Consider the following 24,656-nt stretch of genomic DNA (forward strand, 5'->3'; position numbering starts at 1 on the left):
CTCTTTGCATTATACCCCCATCAGTGTAAAAAAAATGTATAACACTGAAGATGTTATACTATGAGATGCTATGAGATGTATAACATTAGAAGCTAATGACAGTCATCTTCAAAATCTCAAATCAACTGAATCCTATGCCTTTACTGATGGCTCTGTGCAATTAGGCACTGGTAGAACAGGTTGTGCATGTGCAGTATATAAAGGGAATTAAATTATCATGTCCAGTACACAGAGATTGAACAACTGGGCAAGCACGACACAGACTGAGCTATTGGGTATTTATTTAGCCACTGAGTACCTTAAGCTCAATGGTGGTGGAGTGATATTCTGTGAGTCTAAAAGTGCTCTGTAGTCCTTAAATAACCCATCACAATATATATATCTGAAGTAGCTTGTAATATTAAATTGAATGTAATTTTTGCCAATGATAACAACTATTGCATAAAATTTGTGTGGATCCCATCCCATGTTGGAGTTGGAAAACATGACTTTGTAGATTGATTGGCCAATGAGGCTTGCAGGAAAGAAAACACTGCTTAAAACTTTGGACTATCTAATGCAATTATTCGAAACAAAATTTAAAAAATTAATTCGGATTTAGAAGAGCTAAGAAATGCCCAGAGATCTGAAAGCTGCATTATTAAAAGCTATGACAACTTTTGTATTAATAGGTATTTCTATTGTCAGCACAGTAACCGGACCAGGCAATGTGGTGTAGTCATTGAGCTAATTCACCTTGGCTATAGGCACGTCTGGCAGGTTAGTGAGGCCGATCCACTACCAGAATATTCAGACTGCAAACTCTGTGACAAACCTTTAATACATTCACTACAACACTATATTGTTGAATGTGAAACCGTAAAATATTTTAGACCTCCTGGCCTATTGTACCACCAACTGTAACTATTTAATTGAATCTGTTGTGCTGGACGTCATCTTAACAGCTTATCCAAAATGTGCTTGTCCATTTTAAAGAATGAAGAACAATTGTATTTATATTCGAAGCTGCATCACTTATGAACCCATCCCTGCCCTTGTGTGGTAGTGCACAATAGAAAGTTATTTTTACAAATTCATACATTAAAACATTTTTTGATTGTAACCATGTTATATATGTGCTTCAGCCTACAGTTTAGACCTATTGTCTTGTGTATGACCCTCTGTCCTGTGTGACAGTGAATTCCAGCATTATCCTCACTCTAATAAGACAATTGAAATCCTCAGAGTAGGCAAAATTTTAATTAATTTTGTAAATATAGATGTTAATAACAGTAATTTACCTGAGGGGCACTAACCCTAGTGGCCTCGACGAGGACAGGAAGCCGGCGGTTTTCGAAATTCACCCCATGTACCTTGAGGATCTTTTCAAGGTATAATTTAAAACTTAACATAGTTTTGGTAGTTACAGATTCGGCGGTTAGGCGGTTCCATGAGTTAATAACCCTCTGGGTGAAAAAGTATCTCCTGTTCTCAGTCCTACATTGTGGCTTGTTGAGCATGGAACCGTTTGCTTCTTGTTTGTGTTACATCTGACCTTCTGAAGAAAATATCCGGAACAACATCCTCTAACATCTTTAGTATTTTAAAAGTTTGAATGAGATTCGTCCTGGCATGCCTGGTTTGCAATGTTGTTAGCCCTGTGGCCTACAAGTGTTCCTGATACGAGAGATGACTTGGCTCTGGAATGACTTGTTTACCGGTGTTGCATCTTCTCCAAAGTAGCTATGTCCTTCGGAAAATGAGGTCTTAATGCTTGGATACAGTAATCCAAATTGGGGCACACCAGAGATTTATACAGTTGAACTATTACCTTCTTTACCTTATTGTCAAAAGTACACTTGATTATACCAAGAGTTTGGTTAACTTTTCTGAGTGCTGCACCCACCTGTTGTGCAACTATCAATGAGTGGTGGATTTTGACTCCAAGGTTTTTTTTCTTCATCAATCTGCTGTAATGTAATGTTGTTTATTTGGTAGTCGTGGCGTGGGTTGTTATGTTTCTCTTGCATGGTCTTACATTTGTTGATATTAAAAAGCATTTGTGAGACTTCTGACCAATTGTAGAGTTTAATCTCTTTGTAAGGCTTCAATATCATTATCATTTCCCACTTTATCATAAATCTTTGTGTCATCTGCAAATTTTGTATGTGGTTTGTAATATTTTCAGCTATTTTATTGATGTATATGACAAAAAGGGTTGGCCAAAAAATGGACTCCCCTGTGGCACCCCACTTCCCACATTTCTCCATTCAGATTCGTTTCCATCTAGCACGACCCCTTGTTTTCTTTCCTTCAACCAATGTTTTATCCACTCTAATATTTAACTATTTATTCCATGTGCCTGTAATTTAATTAGCAGTCTTTCATGTGGTATCTTCTCGAAAGCTTTATCAAAATCCATGTACAGTATACTACATCTACCGGAAGGTCTTTGAGTAGTAACTGGTTACCGTTTCCTAAAATGTGAGAAATTTGTCAGGCAGGATCTTATCCATGTTGTGTCGATTGTACAAGGTTGTTCACTGAAATATGGTGAATGATTCCCTCCCTGAGGATTTTCGTCATGAGCTTGCAAATGAGTGATATCAAGTTGATCGGCCAGTAGTTTTCTGCTGAGCTCTTTCTGCTTTTTTTAAAAATACGTGTGACATTTGCATGTTTTCAATCTAAAGAGGGAACTACCCCTTGGTCTACATATTTTGTGAACAGTAGTTTCAGCAGTACGCATAGTTCTTCAGCCAGTTCTTTAAAGACTTTGGAGTAGATTCCATCCACATCTTGGGCTTTTGAGTATTTTAGTTTGTCAATGTTCTTTCTAATTATTTCACATGTTATTGGTATATACCTAAATTCATTCTCCTCCCCCACGGAGGCCTTTGAGCCTACTCCTCCTGCCGAGGCTCCTGGGCCTTACCAGCAGGCCCCTTTTCTTGTTGCCTTTCTTTTAGAATGGTGGGCATTGAGGGCAGCTCTGACCAGGGCCTCAGTTGGGGTTTCCCGGGGCTGTGGCGGGAGCCCACTTGCAGTACTGGGGCTGTTTGTCCCTGCTTGACAGGGACAAACAGTCCCTCCTTCTCATTTGCTTTTTCACTCATTTGATGGCGTGATTTTCACTTCTTTTCGTCGGAGCTTCTCCTTTTGTTTTGGTGGCCATTTTGCTTTTCAGTGGGCACTTCCCCACCAGGACACAAGACACAAGAGCGGTGCTGCAGTTTGTTTACATGTGACTACTGGGCATGTGAGCTCGCATTTTGGGGCTGTTTTTTCATCTCTGTCGGGAGTTTATTATGTTGTTGCCGTCTCTTTGTTTTGTTGTTTCTTTACGGGCTTCCTGTCCTGTCTGTTCCTCTGGGACCGTTTTAATGTTGATCTTTTCACCCAGTCTAGTGCTTTCTGTGTTTGGGTTCTGGGCCCAGTGTCTGTGCCCTGTATGCTCCGCTGGGTCCCATGTCTCTGGCCCTTGGATTTCGGTCCGTTTTCTGGTTAATTTTGCCGGGGGTTTGGTCAGGGTCATGTGTTTGGCCCTTCCTTTCTTTGGTGTGTTTTCCGCCGGCAAATGTGGTGGTTTGGGTTTCCCCCGGGCTCGTTTCCGGGTTCCTTTGGGTTCTTCTTTTGCATTCCAGAGGTTTCTCTTCCTCTCGGGTTTCCCCTGTGGAGGTTCGGTAGGCCCTTGGTTTTTTCCTCCTGTGTGACCCGGAATTTTCCCCTCTTGACCTGGCCTCTTTTGTGCTCAGGTCCTTTTCCCCATTTTGGGTTCCTGGATCTTCCTTGCTTGCAGACTTCTTCTTAGAGTTTGGCACAGGTTTTGGTGGTTGTGCTAAGGCTCCAGTTTCTGCTAGCCGAGGTGAACCTTTGTGCCTGCTTCTGTGCCGGTGCTTCCTTTGGGGCCCTCTTTGCCTGGTCGATACAGTGTGTGCTCGGTGGTCAGCTTCTCGGAGGAGGCGCCGTCCCCTTCGTGGGTTGCCCAGTTGACAGGGCGATGGGGGTGAGGCTGGTTCTGTTTGCCCATGCTTGGCCCTACGATTTGTGGATGTTTTGGGTTGTGTCCTCCGGCCTGCGGTGGCGTTGGGTGGCTCCGCCTCCTCTAAGAGTCTCAGGGCCTGAGGGGTGGGCTACTTCCCCACGCACCCCATTGGGTCATCTTGGAGTGGGTGCATCTGCACGTGGTTGGAACGACCTCGTCCCTCAAGTGGGTTTCCTGCTTGTTCCGATGCTTTTCCTGAATGCCTCATCTCTTGGCTGAGGTTTTGTGACCCGTGTTCTCTAGGCCAACTTGGGACGGTGGGTTCCATCCTTCCATCATGATCACAGCACGGTGCGGGAGTTTGCAGTTATCTGGCCTTCGCTGCAGGGAGTTTGGGTGACTTGGGGCTCTACGATCAAGCTTCCTTCGGACTGTGGTCTAGAGGTTCCCTTCAGTCCTTCAGTCCCATACGGCTCCTCCGCTTCCAGTAGATCGGGCCATTTCGGTACGTGGCTGGTTCGATTTACTCCTCCGCTCATCGAAACAGGTCTTTTTCACACAGGTCACACAGGTCACACAGGTCACACATCACTTGTATGGTGATCAGGTGGATTCTCTCATAGTGTCCCACCTGCGGTCTTCGTTTCGGCAACAGTATTAGGTGTCTTGGTGGTCTTTTCGCCATTTCCTCTGTCTTTGTAGTTTGACTTCAATTTCATTTTGGGTTACCGTGTCCTTTCTTTCTTCCCTCTTTCAAGACTGTCATCTTATGTCGAATACTGTCGCCTCGGCATAAGATGATTCTGTGGTGAGGCAGACTGCTCCACTTTACATTACGTAAGCTTTCTTGTGTTTTGTTTCACCACCGACCTACTCATGCACCACCTGAGCCATCCTGGTCCATTGACATGGTGCTCTCTTTTCTCTCTTCTCCTCAGTTTATGGTGGCCCTGGTCGGGTTCAAGATTGCTTCCAAAAGGCTGTGTTTCTGTTGGCATTGGCCTCTGGAGGTCGGGTCAGGGAGCTTCATACTCTCCTCCAGTGCAGAGATTTCTGCTCTTTTGGTCCTGGTAGACGTTTTGTTCAGTTGCAGCCATCTCCTTTTCTGGCGAAGAACGAGATGGCGGGCTTCTGGAGAGGTCCGTGGATTATTGGTGCTAGGTCGGTCATGCCGGGGTGCATCCTATGTTGTGTCTGGTTGCGGCTCAGTAACGTTACCTGTGCGCCTCGGCCTCTGTCGTCGTGGACACGCTTTGGTTTGATTCGATTTCTTATTCACTGTTCCAGGGCTTGGATCTCTCTGGTCATCCGCAGGATTAATAACTTTAGCCACTCTGCGGTCTACCCTCATGCCCATGACGTTCGTAAGCATGTAGCTTTGACTGCCATGTTTGGCAACATGTCCTGGGCTGACATTCAGGCGCTAGGGTTTTTGAGGCCGAACTGGGTCCTGTCCGCCCATTATTTGGTAAATGTTCCTGGTCCCAGTCGTTCGTGTGAGCTTTGGGTTGCAGTTTGCAGCTAGTTGTGTCGTCTTCGAATTGATCTATGCGGTTCGGCCTCCTCTCAAGTAAGTCCCTCTCTTTACTTATCTTTAGTTACATAGCTCCAGGGGAGCCGAAGGGGCTCCCCCCACAGAAAAGCACCATAGAATGTAGTGAAACGTCATTTTCTTGGTGAGACCTGGAGACTCCCTGGCAGCCTCCCTTTGGTTGGTGGTCACGTTTTTTATGCTCAACCTTCTAACTGAGGTGTGAGTACCCGGCGCATAGGTAAGGGGCTCTCCCTCCCGGGCAGGGGAGGACTGCACAATCGGTGAAGGACGATTGTTTGTTTGCTTATTTCCTTTGTTTTCCTTTGGGTGTTTGTTTCTCTGTTCGGTCTTAGATTTTTGCTGTTTCCTACCATGTGGTTTTTTTTTTTGAGATGCTGACCTTTTTGTGTGCCTAACCCAGGTCGACGGCAAACAAGGCCCAGCAAACATTTTTTCGTTTTCAAACCGTTCCCAAAACCACATTTAATTGTTTTAATCACATTTTAAATTATGATGCATTCATGTTTCATAGAATTTGAAAAAACGAATTTAAACGTGAGGTCATAATATTTTATTAACACGTTTTTTAATGTTATAATATTATGTTTTAGAGAAAATGTTTTTAAACATTAATTCTAGTTATTGTTTGTTGCAATAATTAGGCACATTTAATTATCTTTATTGCATTTAGTGAAAGACCGAAAGAAAGACCTGTTGGCGGTGGCAGTGTTGGTAGATGGTTGTGGTTGGTGGCAGTGTTAATAGATGGTTGTGGTTGGTGGCAGTGTTGGTAGGTGGTTGTGGTTGGTGGCAGTGTTGGTAGATGGTTGTGGTTGGTGGCAGTGTTGGTAGATGGCTGTAGTTGGTGGCAGTGTTGGTAGATGGTTGTGGTTGGTGGCAGTGTTGGCAGATGGCTGTAGTTGGTGGCAGTGTTGGTAGATGGTTGTGGTTGGTGGCAGTGTTGGTAGATGGTTGTGGTTGGTGGCAGTGTTGGTAGATGGTTGTGGTTGGTGGCAGTGTTGGTAGATGGTTGTGGTTGGTGGCAGTGTTGGTAGATGGTTGTGGTTGGTGGCAGTGTTGGTAGATGGTTGTGGTTGGTGGCAGTGTTGGTAGATGGTTGTGGTTGGTGGCAGTGTTGGTAGATGGTTGTGGTTGGTGACAGTGTTGGTAGATGGTTGTGGTTGGTGGCAGTGTTGGTAGATGGTTGTGGTTGGTGGCAGTGTTGGTAGATGGCTGTAGTTGGTGGCAGTGTTGGCAGATGGCTGTAGTTGGTGGCAGTGTTGGCAGATGGCTGTAGTTGGTGGCAGTGTTGGTAGATGGCTGTAGTTGGTGGCAGTGTTGGTAGGTGGTTGTGGTTGGTGGCAGTGTTGGTAGATGGCTGTAGTTGGTGGCAGTGTTGGTAGATGGTTGTAGTTGGTGGCAGTGTTGGTAGGTGGTTGTAGTTGGTGGCAGTGTTAATAGATGGTTGTGGTTGGTGGCAGTGTTGGTAGATGGCTGTGGTTGGTGGCAGTGTTGGTAGATGGTTGTAGTTGGTGGCAGTGTTGGTAGATGGTGGTGGTTGGTGACAGTGTTGGTAGATGGTTGTGGTTGGTGGCAGTGTTGGTAGATGGTTGTGGTTGGTGACAGTGTTGGTAGATGGTTGTGGTTGGTGGCAGTGTTGGTAGATGGTTGTGGTTGGTGGCAGTGTTGGTAGATGGTTGTGGGTGGTGGCAGTGTTGGTAGATGATTGTGGTTGGTGGCAGTGTTGGTAGATGGTTGTGGTTGGTGGCAGTGTTGGTAGATGGTTGTGGGTGGTGGCAGTGTTGGTAGATGGTTGTGATTGGTGGCAGTGTTGGTAGATGGTTGTGGTTGGTGGCAGTGTTGGTAGATGGTTGTGGTTGGTGACAGTGTTGGTAGATGGTTGTGGCTGGTGGCAGTGTTGGTAGATGGTTGTGGGTGGTGGCAGTGTTGGTAGATGGTTGTGGTTGGTGGCAGTGTTGATAGATGGTTGTGGTTGGTGGCAGTGTTGGTAGATGGTTGTGGTTGGTGGCAGTGTTGGTAGATCGTTGTGGGTGGTGGCAGTGTTGGTAGATGGTTGTGGTTGGTGACAGTGTTGGTAGATGGTTGTGGTTGGTGGCAGTGTTGGTAGATGGTTGTGGTTGGTGGCAGTGTTAATAGATGGTTGTGGTTGGTGGCAGTGTTGGTAGATGATTGTGGTTGGTGGCAGTGTTGGTAGATGGTTGTGGTTGGTGGCAGTGTTGGTAGATGGTTGTGGTTGGTGGCAGTGTTAATAGATGGTTGTGGTTGGTGGCAGTGTTGGTAGATGGTTGTGGTTGGTGGCAGTGTTGGTAGATGGTTGTGGTTGGTGGCAGTGTTGGTAGATGGTTGTGGTTGGTGACAGTGTTGGTAGATGGTTGTGGTTGGTGGCAGTGTTGGTAGATGGTTGTGGTTGGTGGCAGTGTTGGTAGATGGTTGTGGTTGGTGGCAGTGTTGGTAGATGGTTGTGGTTGGTGGCAGTGTTGGTAGATGGTTGTGGTTGGTGACAGTGTTGGTAGATGGTTGTGGTTGGTGGCAGTGTTGGTAGATGGTTGTGGTTGGTGGCAGTGTTGGCAGATGGTTGTGGTTGGTGGCAGTGTTGGTAGATGGTTGTGGTTGGTGACAGTGTTGGTAGATGGTTGTGGTTGGTGGCAGTGTTAATAGATGGTTGTGGTTGGTGGCAGTGTTGGTAGATGGTTGTGGTTGGTGGCAGTGTTAATAGATGGTTGTGGTTGGTGGCAGTGTTGGTAGATGGTTGTGGTTGGTGGCAGTGTTGGTAGATGGTTGTGGTTGGTGGCAGTGTTGGTAGATGGTTGTGGTTGGTGACAGTGTTGGTAGATGGTTGTGGTTGGTGGCAGTGTTGGTAGATGGTTGTGGTTGGTGGCAGTGTTGGTAGATGGTTGTGGTTGGTGGCAGTGTTAATAGATGGTTGTGGTTGGTGGCAGTGTTGGTAGATGGTTGTGGTTGGTGGCAGTGTTGGTAGGTGGTTGTGGTTGGTGGCAGTGTTGGTAGATGGTTGTGGTTGGTGGCAGTGTTGGTAGATGGTTGTGGTTGGTGGCAGTGTTGGTAGGTGGTTGTGGTTGGTGGTGTAACAAACTAGGCTGTTGTAAGAATTATTCCAGAAGGTTCCAGAAGTTCGAGTAGGGACCTGACCTCTCAACAACGCCCAGTCCCCTGGGAATTAGCAGGTCTGAGTCACAAATGGCGGGCATCTTTGTTCATAGCTGCGTATAATGAATCATCCTATAGTATTCAGTAATTTAGAGAAAATTAGCCTTTATTCATTTTGCATTAAAATTATATTGTATAATAGTACTGGATACAATATCAAGAGTATTCTAATTATTGAGTTTAAGTCACCATCAGTGACGTCACGAATCAGATCTAACTTTTAAGGCGGAGTGACCGGCGGTCATAGGTCAGCAGGGTTGACAGGTCTAATATTTCTCAAAGTTTTAATAACCATTTTTGTGATCGGGAACAGCTTTGCCGTTAGATGTTTGTGTAATCTAATTAAAGTAAAATAATTCAACCAGTCTGGATCAATTCAGTATAAACAGAGGATAATTGTTATAACTTAAACCTGGCTAGTAACTTGGTAAAACTTTGACTAGGCGGAACAATACAATGTTCTGTCTGGGGTAGACAGACAAGGAGGAAATCAGTGTGGTCACGGAAGCAGCTGGGGGAGGTCAAACATCTTACCTCTCCCCGAGACCAGCCAACACCTAGAGCTGGTCGCCCAAGGTATAGTTGCTATTGTAAATTATAGGGATAGTCTTCTCATTTGCCATTCAGGTCAAGTAGGGAGTGTTAAAGTGATAGGGAGTGAACATATTTAGATTTTGTTTTAGTTTTCTTTTAATAAATTAAATTTGTTATTAATTTGCATTTCATTATTTCCATGTGTTTTATGTGTAAACTTGTCCTGGTCACGTGGTCCACACGAGGCAGAGTTGTATTGGGCGCCGATTCTAACATCGAATCGGAATTATCATTACCGTGTAATTTATTCCACACTCAAGGTCATCGTATATAGTGGGGATCAAGCCCCTAAGGTTGATTGATTAGCGTGATCGATCCAGACCTCGATCATTGCTCTGTGTTACTGGTCTGGTGGTGGCAGCAGAGGTGACTCTAGGGTTTTGCTCAGAGCTTAGGTCACGTCATACTGGGTGTAGAATCCTAAGTCGGTCAATCGTCTTAGGACCACGTGGCGTGGAGTTGGCTTTGGTAAAAGTTTTGGAGTCCCTTGGTAGAGAATAAAAAGTAAGAATACGGGTAGAGGGAGTAGAAGGTAGAGAAGTAAAGAGAGAGGACCCAAACCCGTGTTACAATGGTGCACAGCGGTGGTTTCAACAATTTTGTTTGAAATTGTTGAAAGGCTCACGCGTCTAGCCGTTCGAACACGTGCGCGGATGCTAAGGAGACAGCCGCGGGCCAGGATTAGCAGTGCGCCCCACAAGTGCATTTGAGTGGGGATTGGCGAATCTTGAGTCATGCGGGCTGATATGATTAAGGTTTAGTTAGTAAGATTAGGCTGTTAAAATAGATTTATTGAAAAGGAGACCGCTCCGAGTTGATTGGACTGGGTACCATACTCGACCCATTGCAATTAATTCAGAGGTGTTGGGAGCCACCATACTCTCAACAGCAGTTCCTTGAGGGCTGTCGGGGGCGGATATATCTGTGGGACGCCAGTAGATAGTCCGAGGGCGTTATTAGACGACCCAAAACGCTAGGAAAAACGTAATCCGTGAAGGGCGTTGCGGCCTCCGAGGGACGGACTAGTAACCTACCTAGCAGCGATTCAACAACTAAGTGATCGCACACTTAGTGGAGGTTGAGTCGTCCCTAGTCATAATTGTTGCTGAAAGCTGCGTGTCGCTCTGTTGGAACCTAGAAGGTGTGGCCTCTAGGCTAGGTGTGGTACGGCGAGCCGGTAGGAACAATTATAAGATTAAGTCGAGTGCATTTTTTAATTAAGTATACTTAAATTTATAAAGTAATTTCCGTTTATTTGCGTTGTTCTAGATTAATTTTTTCCCCTAAATTCAATCCCCGGTTAAAATTTTTCCCAAGTGTTTAGCATTTTCTTGCATATTAGGCTAAGTGCGTACATTAAGTTTGTTATTCCCTGTTGTATCAGTCTAAGTCAGAGGTGTTGTTGCTAGAGTGTAGTTAATCCTCTGGACTTAGGGCTATAGGTCGGTCACTATAGTAAGTGAAGGGTTTAAGGGATAGTAAGTTGCGTGTAAATGTTATTTGTCCGTGGAATATTTCTAAGTATTTTGGGATAAGTTTTCGGCTAAGTCAATGTCGGAAACTCGTTAACCGTAATTAATTTGTATTCGTGGGTCACGTGTATGATCTGGGTATCATTAGGATTCCCCAGTCGATGCGGATGATATTTTCTAGTTGTTACCAGTAAGACGGTAGAATGGTGTTTGTAGACTTAGAATTCTGTTTTCAGTAGAAACGTAGGTGGAAAATTTTCTAAGTCCAGCTTGGGCTAGAATCTGACTTTTTGGCGGAAATTCTAATTTTCAGGTTTCGTGTATATCCTAGGGTCAGTATTACTCTCTAGTGCGCGCAAGGGACGTAATTCTGTTCGTAAAGCATTAAACAGTGATAATTACATTTTTGCCGAATTTAGTTATTTTTCGAGAAAATCGTGTTGTAACTTTGTCAGAGTCCATTTGAGGTGAAAATCTCTGATTTTGACGAAAATTCGAATTATTGAGTGTTGAAACCGCCCGAAGTGTCAGTATTGTTCTGCATACAACGTCAGTATTAAATAATAACGTATTTATATCTGGGAACGAGAAACCCAAATTTTTGTGAATTAAAGGAGTTTTGTGATATTTGGGGTGATAGAATATTTTTCCCTCTGAGTCAGAAAAATTGGCAGAGTCCAGCAATTGAGTAAAAACGCAGTTTTTGATAAAAATTCAATTTTTAGTAAGCATTTATAGGTCCTGGGTGTCTATATTAATCGCTAGAGCGGTTTATTAACGTAAAACTAGTTATTTTCCTTCAGAACAAAATTTTGATTTTTCAGCGTTTAAGCGAAAAAGCGCGGGACTTAGTTTTTTTCAGCGCAGCTGGTCCCGCTCCATCAGTCATCAGTGGCCACGCTGCTCACTTCAAGTGTGTTTAGTATTCGAGTACAGTAAATATTCTTTATTAATCCATCACGAGTGCTGCGCGTTAGTGGCGTTATCATTTAAATTGTTTTATATAAATTAGATTCTTTAATTTTTTAACGTAAAGGACTTAGGCTTCAGCAATAGAACTGCGGGATATTTCACGGTCAGACACGAGTGCGGGGCAGACACTCATTCATTGGATTCACTTCAACGATTCTCTCGATAAATCGGTGTATTTCCTATTTTGGGAATTTAGTAGTTTTCCCTTAGAATAGAGTTGTGATTTTTTTTTTGTGTAAGTTCACGGTTGTAGTGAGTCCGGGTCGAGGGTGTACTAAAGGGTAGTTTAGAAGAGACGTGGCACACCAGGAATCACAGAAAATGTTTAACCCAGACAGTGACCAGTCAATAGGGACCAGTGGGAGTGGAAGTGGAAGTGTAGAGGACAGCGCCTCTTCCGACACCACTGGGGATCGCTCAGGTGGCTCAACTGGCACCACAGGTGGGGTCAGTGGGACTGAAGCGACGAGTACACGGGTTCTGCATGGGACTGGGCAGTCGAGGGTATCTTTCCATCCCTGGAGAGATACTATTATTGACATGAGTGGGGAGTCTTGCGAGGAGTCGTCCCATGAGTGGGGAGAGCCGTCTTGGGTTCCCCCACAAATAACATCGACGCCATGCCAGCAGGGTAGACAGGGGGCCTCAGTTAGTATGGCAGGACGTCCCACTTCGCTCGTTAGAGAACAGCAACCCGTTCAACGGGAACATGAACAACCACACCAACAGCAGGAACTACCCAACATAACACCAATACCACAACACTCACAACACCTAGCTACACCTCATCCGTCACTACAACAACCCCAACCCCATCCTCAATTCCCATTCCAACCCCAGGCCACCCCATACCCATACCCATACCCATTCCAACCCCAGGCCACCCCATACCCATACCCATTCCAACCCCAGGCCACCCCATACCCATACCCATTCCAACCCCAGGCCACCCCATACCCATACCCATTCCAACCCCAGGCCACCCCATACCCACCCCAACCTCAATCCACACCCCAGCCTGAGGTCACCCACACCATACCTCAACCCCAACCTCCATCCACACCCCAACCCCAGGCCACCCACACCATACCTCAACCCCAACCCCAGGCCGCCACAGCCTTAGACAGGCAGATGCGCACGGAGACGCCGGGCACTCAGTTGTCGCCATACGTAGAGGCGTTAAGTAAAAGCGAGGGAGCCAAGCCGAGGAACTGTGGCGCGGGTTCATCAGGCGGGAAGCAGCCCTCAGCTGCAAGTTCGAGCCACCCTGCGCGGGGTACCAACAGAGATCCGCGGAGGTGTTACTCCTGCTGGAAGCGCGGGCATATACAGAGGGATTGCGAAGTCACTCCTACGAAAGCATGAAAGCAGGCTCCTAGTGATGGCAGGCCTACTTTTGAGGTGAAAGTGGAAGGTGTGAGATTGACAGCTTTTGTTGATACAGGAAGCCAGGCGACGGTAATTAAAAAGTCAGCCTTCAGCAATTTTAAGTATGCACGTCTTCAACGTTGCGCAAAGACATTAACAGCAGTCAATGGGGAAAAGATTGAGATCGTAGGTCAAGGTACAGTTAATTTTGAGATTGATGGGGCATTGCAGCCTCACACATGTACGATCGTAGAGAACCTTGATTTTCCTGGTCACATCTTAATGGGAACTGATTTTCTGTCGCGATTTAATTATTCCTTGTCTGCTCAAAAAGGGGCTAGGAACTGCAGGTTGCAGTTGGGACAGACTTCCTACCCAGTGGAGATGATCGACCATCCTCCAGTTGTAGCTTCAATTAAGAGGAAGCTGAAATATAATGCGCACTATCCAAAATTGATTTTTAAGTCTCTTCCAGACACAGTTAAGAGGTCATGCGCATTGCATGCATTGACTAAACAGAGTTGCCCACCACATTCTGTTAAATTTATTAAAGTAGCCGTGGGACGTCACATCCAACCAGGTACCACCCTTCAGGTGGCTGGGAGATGTGATAGTTTATTAATTCCTCATCACTTAGTTGTAGTGCTCGATAAAGGTGCACTCATTCCAGTTGTCAATCTTTCACATAAGACTTTTCGCTTCAGGGCAGGTGATAGGGTATCTCAGGGAACCATGGTGGAGGACACAGAAATCTTTCACCATGAGTCAGCTGAGACGCCAGCCGTCACTGCACAATGTAGTGCACTGAACATGTTGAACACTAAAACACCATCCAAAGTACAATACGAGACGAGAAATGTTGCACAGAATGTAGAGGAAGTGGAAAAATTAATTTCAGCACTTGATTTGCAACATGTTGCACAGGCAGATAGGAAGGCACTGAGAGGAGTTTTACGAAAATTCCCGAAATTGTTTGCGACAGAGGATGACCAGATTGGTCTCCTTGATAAGATCGAGCACACCATTCCAACTGGTGACCATTTGCTTGTGTACACAAGACAGTGGAGGTTGCCGGAACAGGCAAAGAACATTATCAGGGAGGAGTGCCAGAAAATGTTGAGACAGGGCGTGATAGAGCCTAGTACGTCACCGTGGCTCTCTCCTGTTGTGCTAGTTCGGAAACCGGACGGTAGTTATCGTTTCTGTGTTGACTACCGGAAGGTGAACGAACTAACTAAGGGTGATGTGTATCCGTTGCCCCGAATACAGGAGATAATAGATCAATTTGGTGCTGCTAAGTATTTCTCAACTCTTGACGCAAAATCGGCGTATTGGGCGATTCCGGTGGCAGAACAAGATAGGGAAAAAACAGCATTCTCGGATGGTAGGCACACTTATCAATTCCGTCGGATGCCGTTTGGTTTGAAGACAGCGCCCTCGTCGTTTCAGAGGGCCATCAACTTTATCCTTAGTCCGGTACTGGGTAGGCATTCTTTAGCGTACCTGGATGATGTTGTGATATATTCCAGGACGTTTGAGGAACACCTGCAGGACTTGACTGAGACTTTGAAGTTGTTAGATCAGGCAGGTTTCAGGCTGAATGTTCAGAAGTGCACCCTGGCGGCTCAGAAATTCAAATTTCTGGGGTTCCAGGTGTGCCCAGACGGTATCCGACCTGACCCAGATTCTTGCCGCGCCATTGCTGACATGCCTACTCCAAGGACAGCAAAGGACGTGCGTAGGTTTTTGGGGGCGGCCGGATATTTTCGTCGTCATATTGAAGGTTTCGCTGGCATTTCAGCACCCCTGACTGATCTGACAAAGAAAAATGCGAAGTTTGTGTGGAAATCTGAACATGACGAGGCCTATCGCAAACTGAAAGACCAACTAATCACGACACCGGTATTGGCTATTCCTGATTTTGAGAAAGAGTGGGAAGTGCACACTGACGCCAGCGGTATTGCTATTGGCGGGTGCTTAATTCAGCGAGACGCAGATAATTTACCCCATCCAGTAGCCTATTTCAGTAGGAAGGTCAAAGGACCTGAAGTTCGTTATTCAGCTACGGATCGGGAGGCACTGGCAGTAGTAGAATCAGTTAGGTATTTCGAGCCTTACCTATTTCAGCGGCATTTTGTAATCTACACAGACCATCGAGCATTAACACACATATTTAAAAAGCGAACGAAATGCCCACGAATGTCACGCTGGTCTCACGAACTTTCGGCCCACTCATTCCAGATCTTGTACAAGCCTGGTCCAGCACATGTTGTGCCAGACACGCTAAGTAGAAATATAGCGGCAGTTCAAATTAATGAAAACATTGAAACCATTCCATCGGATAAAATGAGAGAATACCAGATGAACGAGCCGAGATGGAAAGAGATTATTGAGTATTTAGAGGGAGGAAAATACCCGAAAAAGAAAAAGAATTTACCTATACATGATTTTGAGATGAAACAGGGCGTCCTGTATTATGTTAATAGCCAGAATGATAGGGCAGTATTTCAGCTAGTTATTCCGGACGCGTTGCGGTCATCAGCGTTAAAGCTTGCGCATGCTTCAAAAATTGCAGGGCATCCGGGGATCTTTAAAACGCACTTAAAAGCAAAGTCTCTATTTTATTTTCCAGGATTACTTTCTGAGGTAATCAATTTCGTGAAGTCGTGCCCTCGTTGCCAGAGGAGGAAAGGTACCCTTAAGGTACAAGCCCCACTTCAGGAATTTCCTGAAATTCGTGAACCGTTAGATCGTGTGGGGGCCGATCTGATTGATTTACGCCACAGTCATTCAGGTAACAGATACGTGTTGGTGCTAGTTGACCATCTGTCTAGATACACTACACTAGTTGCATTACCTCAGAAGGATTCTCGTACGGTTGCAGATGCGTTCTTGCGTAGGTTCGTTACTGTATTCGGACCTCCTAAAGTTTTAGTCTCTGACCGGGGTCAAGAATTCAATGGGAATATATTTAGAGAAGTTTGTAAGATTTTAGAGACAACTTCGGCTTTTACAACGGCCTACCACCCACAAGCAAACGGAATGACGGAACGGACTAATCGTTCAGTCAAGGATATGCTTGCAATCCTTGCTGAACATGATGCAAACACCTGGGATGAACACCTACCCTATGTTCAGTTCGCCTTGAATACTGCCATCCACCAATCAATTAACACCCAACCACTTCATTTGTTTACTGGTAATTCATGCAATTTCCCCTCAGGTCTGCTTAACAGACATAATGTTGCATACGGGGAGGACTATCCTTCAGAGGTCCTTGGTAAAATGAGAAATGCATGGAATATTGCAGCTGAAGCGTCCAAGAAGGCACGGACTCGGTATGCTCATTTTTATGACAAGAAAGTGCGCCCTCTTGAGTTGAAGGAAGGAAGCCTCGTATTGAGAGTGAATGAGGCTGCGCCCGCCAATTAGAGCAGGAAACTAGCTCCGAGGTGGCGAGGACCCTATAGAGTAATTAAAAGGGCGGGGCCGGTTAATCTTGTTATAAAGGGAGTGTTCGAGGACCAGGTGGAAAGGACAATTCACGTAAATAAATTGAAACAATATCATGCTAGAGAGGAATTAGAACTGCCTTCAGCGGGTCTAGTTCCTGACTCAGCAGTGCTGACTCATGGCTTCACCGACGAGTCAGAAGATGAGGATGACCCTCTGTCATCGCTCATCAGTAGTCAGGTGCAGTCTCGCCACCCTATGGTGACGAGATCTCGCGCTATACAGTAAAGTAACTTCCTTGGTTAGTATAATTTAGTATTCATTAGATTTTCCTGTAAAGGCAATGAGGTGTACTATGTCTATACTTGACTCAGGTAGCAACTTTTACCGTGCTCTGGGGTTCCACCTCCACCAAACCCAGAGTATATCTATGCTTCCGCTGTGTTGTGTCTGTCTGTTCCCAGGTCTGATTGGTACACCGACCCAGTTGTTCCAGCCACACGTGAACCCTTGTCTGTAAAGACCGAGGGGGGAGGCACGTTACACAAAGCCCTCCCCCACCAGACCCAGTAACCCATACATCAGTTACTTTGGGGATGAGTGACTGTCCAAGAGTCACCCGGCCGACGCCTCACGTCACTAACGAGGTTGTCAGGGCCAGCGAGCTGTCCACATTATAGCAGTCACCGGAGGTGCCATACAACGCCGGGGGTAGCTGTCTCGAGATCACCACTACCCACCTGCTGCGTCATCAAGACTGCAGCCATTCCAGCAGTGTTGGAGGAGAGGTCAAGAAATGGAAAGCACGTAGCAGTACTCAAGAATTTCGCCGGAAGATTAATGATTACGTCATCTGAAGTAACAAGAAAGCGGAAGTAAGGCGGTCACAGGTGGAAGGCACGGTTTCCCTACAGAGTACCGGGACTCGCCAATAAAAGGTCGCAAAATTGTCTCCTTTGGCCTAAAGTCGGCGGTACGAGGGTATGCACAGTTGGTGTTTACGGCCTAGTAACCTGGTGACATCAAGAAACGCCTGAGATGACGTGAGCAATGATGGAAGATGAGATTCACCTGTTCTGCAAACAAGCAACCCGCCTCTACGACCTTCTGACACCACTCCTGCTAAGAGACACCGTTGGTACATCCAGTCCTGCTCTGCTGTGGTCATCTGCGACGTCAAGTTTAACATCAAGACTGCCGTGTGAACTGTGATTGATACGAAGGCGTGTGGACTGTCGAGAGCAAGATTAATGGCCGAAGTAACAGTATTCTACAGCTGTCACTTGGCACTCCGCTCTACTACACTCTGTCGTCATTCAGGAGTACCGGATGGGAGTACAAGAGGACCAGGTATTGATGTCTACACATGAGAAGAAGCAAGATCGACACCGTCATCGTCAGCGACTACATTCAGCATCCAGCAGCATCGATTTTTTTTTTCGATTACTCAATATGAACAATTGATATAAACAACAAAGTGGCTCTGAACATCTGTGTAAAGAACATCTGGACACTTTTGTTTAAATGTTGAAAAACAGATTTAGAATCAATACTTTATAAATGTTGAAAAACAGATTTAAAATAATAATTCTAGTATAATATATGAATTTTACTCTATAAATTGGTCAGTAATCAAAATCGAAGCCCCTGTGTAATTGTCTCAGCCCAGAACAAACGGTTATGGAAAATTATGTTGTGCTATTTTTTTTTTTCAGAATGTTTGAACACAGGAGAGGCGGACCAATATAAACATTGACACTTCTAGTGAGTGAGAACACTTGGCTGTACAGTCAGCTGAAACCTGTGATATAGTATAGGAATTTTTTTTTTTATTTTTAGATACATGTAATAAACATTAGGTGTGTTCCTTAACATGTCAAGGTTGACATTGATGGGGAGTGGTTAGTACACGGATGTGTACCTGATAGTTCCGTAGTACGCTCCCGGATGACTGAAAGTTCAGTCTGATGATATAACTTTAATGTTTGTTTGAGCACGGTGTGGCCGGCTCTAGAGGACACATGGACTTGGCTAGTGAAGAGCCAAGAGAGTTTAATAGCTAGTTTTTTGATGGTAGAGTAGGGACATGTTATTTAGCTATGTCAGTAAGGATAGGATGTATGTTTCCTGATATTAGAGGATTGCTGTCAGTTGACAGCTGAGAAATTTATGAAATATGAACATGTTTATTATGATGTTGGACTATTATTTGTCAAATTTTATTAGTTAGGTTAGCTTTTGTTTGTGGCATGAGTTGAATTGTGGGTTTGGATACTAAACCTCGTGAATTTTAACAAATTAACAAGGTTTACTAAGTGCTTGTGCGGGGGGGTTGTAACAAACTAGGCTGTTGTAAGAATTATTCCAGAAGGTTCCAGAAGTTCGAGTAGGGACCTGACCTCTCAACAACGCCCAGTCCCCTGGGAATTAGCAGGTCTGAGTCACAAATGGCGGGCATCTTTGTTCATAGCTGCGTATAATGAATCATCCTATAGTATTCAGTAATTTAGAGAAAATTAGCCTTTATTCATTTTGCATTAAAATTGTATTGTATAATAGTACTGGATACAATATCAAGAGTATTCTAATTATTGAGTTTAAGTCACCATCAGTGACGTCACGAATCAGATCTAACTTTTAAGGCGGAGTGACCGGCGGTCATAGGTCAGCAGGGTTGACAGGTCTAATATTTCTCAAAGTTTTAATAACCATTTTTGTGATCGGGAACAGCTTTGCCGTTAGATGTTTGTGTAATCTAATTAAAGTAAAATAATTCAACCAGTCTGGATCAATTCAGTATAAACAGAGGATAATTGTTATAACTTAAACCTGGCTAGTAACTTGGTAAAACTTTGACTAGGCGGAACAATACAATGTTCTGTCTGGGGTAGACAGACAAGGAGGAAATCAGTGTGGTCACGGAAGCAGCTGGGGGAGGTCAAACATCTTACCTCTCCCCGAGACCAGCCAACACCTAGAGCTGGTCGCCCAAGGTATAGTTGCTATTGTAAATTATAGGGATAGTCTTCTCATTTGCCATTCAGGTCAAGTAGGGAGTGTTAAAGTGATAGGGAGTGAACATATTTAGATTTTGTTTTAGTTTTCTTTTAATAAATTAAATTTGTTATTAATTTGCATTTCATTATTTCCATGTGTTTTATGTGTAAACTTGTCCTGGTCACGTGGTCCACACGAGGCAGAGTTGTATTGGGCGCCGATTCTAACATCGAATCGGAATTATCATTACCGTGTAATTTATTCCACACTCAAGGTCATCGTATATAGTGGGGATCAAGCCCCTAAGGTTGATTGATTAGCGTGATCGATCCAGACCTCGATCATTGCTCTGTGTTACTGGTCTGGTGGTGGCAGCAGAGGTGACTCTAGGGTTTTGCTCAGAGCTTAAGTCACGTCATACTGGGTGTAGAATCCTAAGTCGGTCAATCGTCTTAGGACCACGTGGCGTGGAGTTGGCTTTGGTAAAAGTTTTGGAGTCCCTTGGTAGAGAATAAAAAGTAAGAATACGGGTAGAGGGAGTAGAAGGTAGAGAAGTAAAGAGAGAGGGACCCAAACCCGTGTTACAGTGGCAGTGTTGGTAGATGGTTGTGGTTGGTGACAGTGTTGGTAGATGGTTGTGGTTGGTGAGAGTGTTGGTAGGTGGTTGTGGTTGGTGACAGTGTTGGTAGGTGGTTGTGGTTGGTGGCAGTGTTGGTAGGTGGTTGTGGTTGGTGACAGTGTTGGTAGGTGGTTGTGGTTGGTGACAGTGTTGGTAGGTGGTTGTGGTTGGTGGCAGTGTTGGTAGGTGGTTGTGGTTGGTGACAGTGTTGGTAGGTGGTTGTGGTTGGTGACAGTGTTGGTAGGTGGTTGTGGTTGGTGACAGTGTTGGTAGATGGTTGTGGTTGGTGGCAGTGTTGGTAGGTGGTTGTGGTTGGTGACAATGTTGGTAGGTGGTTGTGGTTGGTGGCAGTGTTGGTAGATGGTGGTGGGTGGTGGCAGTGTTGGTAGATGTTGGTGGTTGGTGGCAGTGTTGGTAGATGGTGGTGGTTGGTGGCAGTGTTGGTAGATGGTGGTGGTTGGTGGCAGAGTTGGTAGATGGTGGTGGTTGGTGGCAGAGTTGGTAGATGGTGGTGGTTGGTGGCAGTGTTGGTAGATGGTTGTGGTTGGTGGCAGTGTTGGTAGATTATTGTTGTTGGTGGCAGTGTTGGTAGATGACGGTGGTGGTAATGGTGATGGTGTTGGATGTTGTTGTTGGAGGTTGGTATTGGTGATAATTGTTGGTTGTGGTTGTCAGTGGTTGTGGTTGCTGGTGGCAGTTGTTAGTGGTGGTAGTTGTTGGTGGTAGTTGTTAGTGATGATGGTTGTTGGTGGTGGTTGTTGTTATTGTTGTTGGTGGTGGTGGTGGTTGGTGGTGGTGGTGTTGGTTGTGTTGGTGTTGGTGGTAGTGGTGGTCGTTAATTTGGTGATTGAAGTTAGTTGTGGTGGTTGTAATTGGTGATGACTGTTAGTGTTTTTTGGTTGTGGTGGTTGTTTTGGTGGTGGTGGTTGTTGTTGGTGGTGATGGCTGTTGTTGGTGGTGGTGGTAGCTGTTGTTGTTGGTGGTGGTGGTAGCTGTTGTTGTTGGTGGTGGTGGTTTTGTTGGTGTTGGATGTTGGTTGTGGTGGTGGTGGTTTTTGCTAGTTGTGGTTATTTTGGTGGTGGTTGTTGTTGGTGGTGGTTGTGGTTGTTGTTGTTGATGGTAGTGATTGTTTTTGGTGGTGGTGGTGATGGTTATTGGTGGTGGTTGTTGTTGGTGGTGGTTGTGGTTGTTGTTGTTGTTGGTGGTGATGATTGTTGTGGACGATGGTAGTGGTTGCTGTTTTTGGTGGTAGTGGTTGTTGTTGTTGTTGGAGGTGGTCTTTGTTGTTGTTGGTGGTGGTGGTGGTATTGGTGGTGGTGCTGGATGCTGTTGTTGGTGATAGTGGTTGTTGTTGTTGTTGGTGCTGGTGGTTGTTGTTGTTGTTGTTGTTGTTGTTGGGGGTGGTGGTGTGGTGGTGGGGGTAGTGGTAGTCGTTGTGGTGGTAGTGTTTGTGGTTGTTGTTGTTGGTGGTGGTGGTTGTTTTTGGTGGTGGTTGTTTGTGGTGGTGGTTGTAGTAGTGATGGTGGTGTTAGTAGTGGTGGTAGTGGTGGTGGTGGTAGTGCTGGCGGGGGTGGCTGTGTGGTGGCAGTGTAAGTTATAGTAGAGGTGGTGGTGTTGGTGGTGGTGGCGGTGGTAGTAGTGGTGGTGGTGTTGGTAGTGGTGGTGGTGGTAGTAGGAGTGGTGGTGGTGGTTACCTTACCTTGAGGTTACCTTGAGGTGCTTCCGGGGCTTAGCGTCCCCGCGGCCCGGTCGTCGACCAGGCCTCCTGGTTGCCGGACTGATCAACCAGGCTGTTGGACGCGGCTGCTTGCAGCCTGACGTATGAGTCACAGCCTGGTTGATCAGGTATCCTTTGGAGGTTCTTATCCAGTTCTCTCTTGAACACTGTGAGGGGTTTGCCAGTTATGCCCCTTATGTGTAGCGGAAGCGTGTTGAACAGTCTCGGGCCTCTGATGTTGATAGAGTTCTCTCTCAGAGTACCTGTTGCACCTCTGTTTTTCAACGGGGGTATTCTGCACATCCTGCCATGTCTTCTGGTCTCATGTGATGTTATTTCTGTGTGCAGGTTTGGGACCAGCCCCTCTAATATTTTCCACGTGTAAATTATTATGTATCTCTCCCGCCTGCGCTCAAGGAAGTACAGTTTTAGGCTCTTTAGTCAGTCCCAATAGTTTAGGTGTTTTACTGAGTGGATTCTAGCAGTAAAGGATCTCTGCACGCTCTCCAGGTCAGCAATTTCTCCAGCTTTGAAAGGTGCTGTCATTGTGCAGCAGTACTCCACTCTAGAGAGCACAAGCGTTTTGAAAAGTATCATCATCGGTATAGCATCTCTAGTGTGAAAAGTTCTTGTTATGGTGGTGGTGGTGGTGGTAGTAGGCGTGGTGGTGGTGGTGGTGGTAATGCCGGCGGGGGTGGCTGTGTGGTGGCAGTGGTAGTTATAGTAGTGGTGGTGGTGTTGGTGGTGGTGGCTGTGGTAGTAGTGGTGGTGGTGTTGGTAGTGGTGGTGGTGGTAGTAGGAGTGGTGGTGGTGGTGGTGGTGGTGGTTGGTGGGACTGCAGGGTGTTCACAAAACAAGGGCTTCAGGTAGACTGGCTGGCAGGGGGCCTCTCTCTGGACATATGGTGGTTGCATGGCGTTATCCGAAACGTTCAGAAATATTCATCAACAGAATTTCAGTCTGAATGCAGATATATTTCCATCAAGGTTGTAATTTAAAAAAATTGTGATGATGTTAATGCATAGAAATTTCATATTTACTTGCTGCAACATAATGTAAGTTGAATATATACACATCGTCTTACAAATTCAAGGCCTAATGAGGTTTCAGACGCCTTGATCCACATTCAAGCACACATGGACTCACGCACATACGCACTCACGCACATACACACTCACGTACTCACGAACACATGCACTTGCATACACACTCACGTACACATGCACTTGCATACACACACACGTACACATGCACTTGCATACACACACACGTACACATGCACTTGCATACACACACACGTACACATGCACTTGCATACACACACACGTACTGAGCGTGTTGGCGACTGTGATGTAGGTGGCCATGTGTCAGCTGTGACGGAGGTGGCAACGATGGTGGCACCAGCAGCATTTGCGGTCGCTGCTGTCGAGTTGCGTGTTGGACGCGGTCGTGACTGGGTGTGTTTTGAGTGAGTTCCCGGGTGGGGGGGGGAGGTCGGCGTCATGGCGGCTGCTGGAGGTGCACGCGGCGTCTCTCCTACAACCATTGACGATACCATTGAGGATGTTGGAAAACCACTGTTGCATACCACACATTTGGATCTTGAACGTCACCCGGTCCTAGAACAGGAGCCAGATGGAGATTTCTTGGACAGTAAACACCACAGCAAGGCAAAAAGATTGGAGGCAAAGCGCCGCCATCTTACAGAGGTAAACAGAAACCATGCCTCAGAATCAACACCCACCGCTCAACCAAGGTAGGCGAAGCTCTTCTGATTTGGAAACTTTCATCATTGCCTTTGATGGCGAAGATGAGAGTATTTTCCGAAATAACAGGGCACAAAGTATCCTATATAATGACATTCCCAAGAAATTCGGGATCAACGTGGACGATATCAGACCTAATAAACTAAAAAACTTGATCGCAGTGGATCACAAACACAGTGCAGAACTAGAGCTTTCCGACAGTACTGACATCTGTGGATACAAAGTTAAGTGCTACAAACCACTAGGAGACCGATTAGCAAGATATGTAATCCTACATGTTGTAGACATCAGCGCAGACGACATCAGGGCACAACTTCAGACGGATGTCATCCCACTCTATGAAGTCAAAAAATTTCTGCTACGAACGAACGGAGAACTGAGTGATACAGGCACCGCCCTGCTTACCTTCCTAGACTACGTTCCCCTTGAGAGGATTTGGTTAAACGGCTTCCTCCTTAAACTAGAGGTGCATGTACCACGTCCCACTCAGTGTTTTAAATGTTAAGGTATTAACCATAGCTCGAGAGGCTGCACTAAAGGCATTAAATGTGGGAAATGCTCTGGTTCCCACTACACACAAAACTGTGCATCAGATACACTCATCTGCTCAAACTGATGATCACGACATTATATTCAAACAATGTCCTTCTTACATAGCAGCAAGAGCAAAAATTAAGGTTCTCCCTACCACCCACCTGCAACACAGCAGTGCATTGAAACAACCCTCCTCAGCCCATCACCAACCTCTACCTCACACTCAACCACAACCTTTGCGTGTACCGGATAACCCTGTCTCCAACAATCCCGTAACCCCAGGGTCCAACTCATCTCCAACAAAATGCACAACTGAGTCCTGATTTAGTTGAAACTCTTGTCACTCGCATCGAAAATGCACTAGAAAAGACGCTGGACTGTTTCTAATTAAATTTTTTACTCGAGTAACACAATCCACCCATGAGGCTCACCCAACAGACATTCCATCAACAGCTACAGACACTGACTTCCGCCCAAATA

The 24,656-nt window shown here is 45.7% G+C and overlaps 1 protein-coding gene across 1 annotated transcript; it reads right to left on the reverse strand.

The window, feature by feature from the left end:
- Positions 1-3,383: 3,383 nt before the first annotated feature.
- LOC138365081 (coiled-coil domain-containing protein 80-like) lies at positions 3,384-23,434 on the reverse strand. Its single transcript, XM_069325191.1, has 2 exons — positions 23,207-23,434; positions 3,384-4,100 (listed from the first exon to the last, which is right to left on the reverse strand). Exons 1-2 carry the CDS (start codon positions 23,432-23,434, stop codon positions 3,384-3,386), a joined length of 945 nt encoding a protein of 314 aa, XP_069181292.1.
- Positions 23,435-24,656: the final 1,222 nt, after the last annotated feature.

The sequence above is a fragment of the Procambarus clarkii genome, chromosome 15, assembly GCF_040958095.1.
Source record: "Procambarus clarkii isolate CNS0578487 chromosome 15, FALCON_Pclarkii_2.0, whole genome shotgun sequence".
Lineage (NCBI taxonomy): Eukaryota > Metazoa > Arthropoda > Malacostraca > Decapoda > Cambaridae > Procambarus > Procambarus clarkii.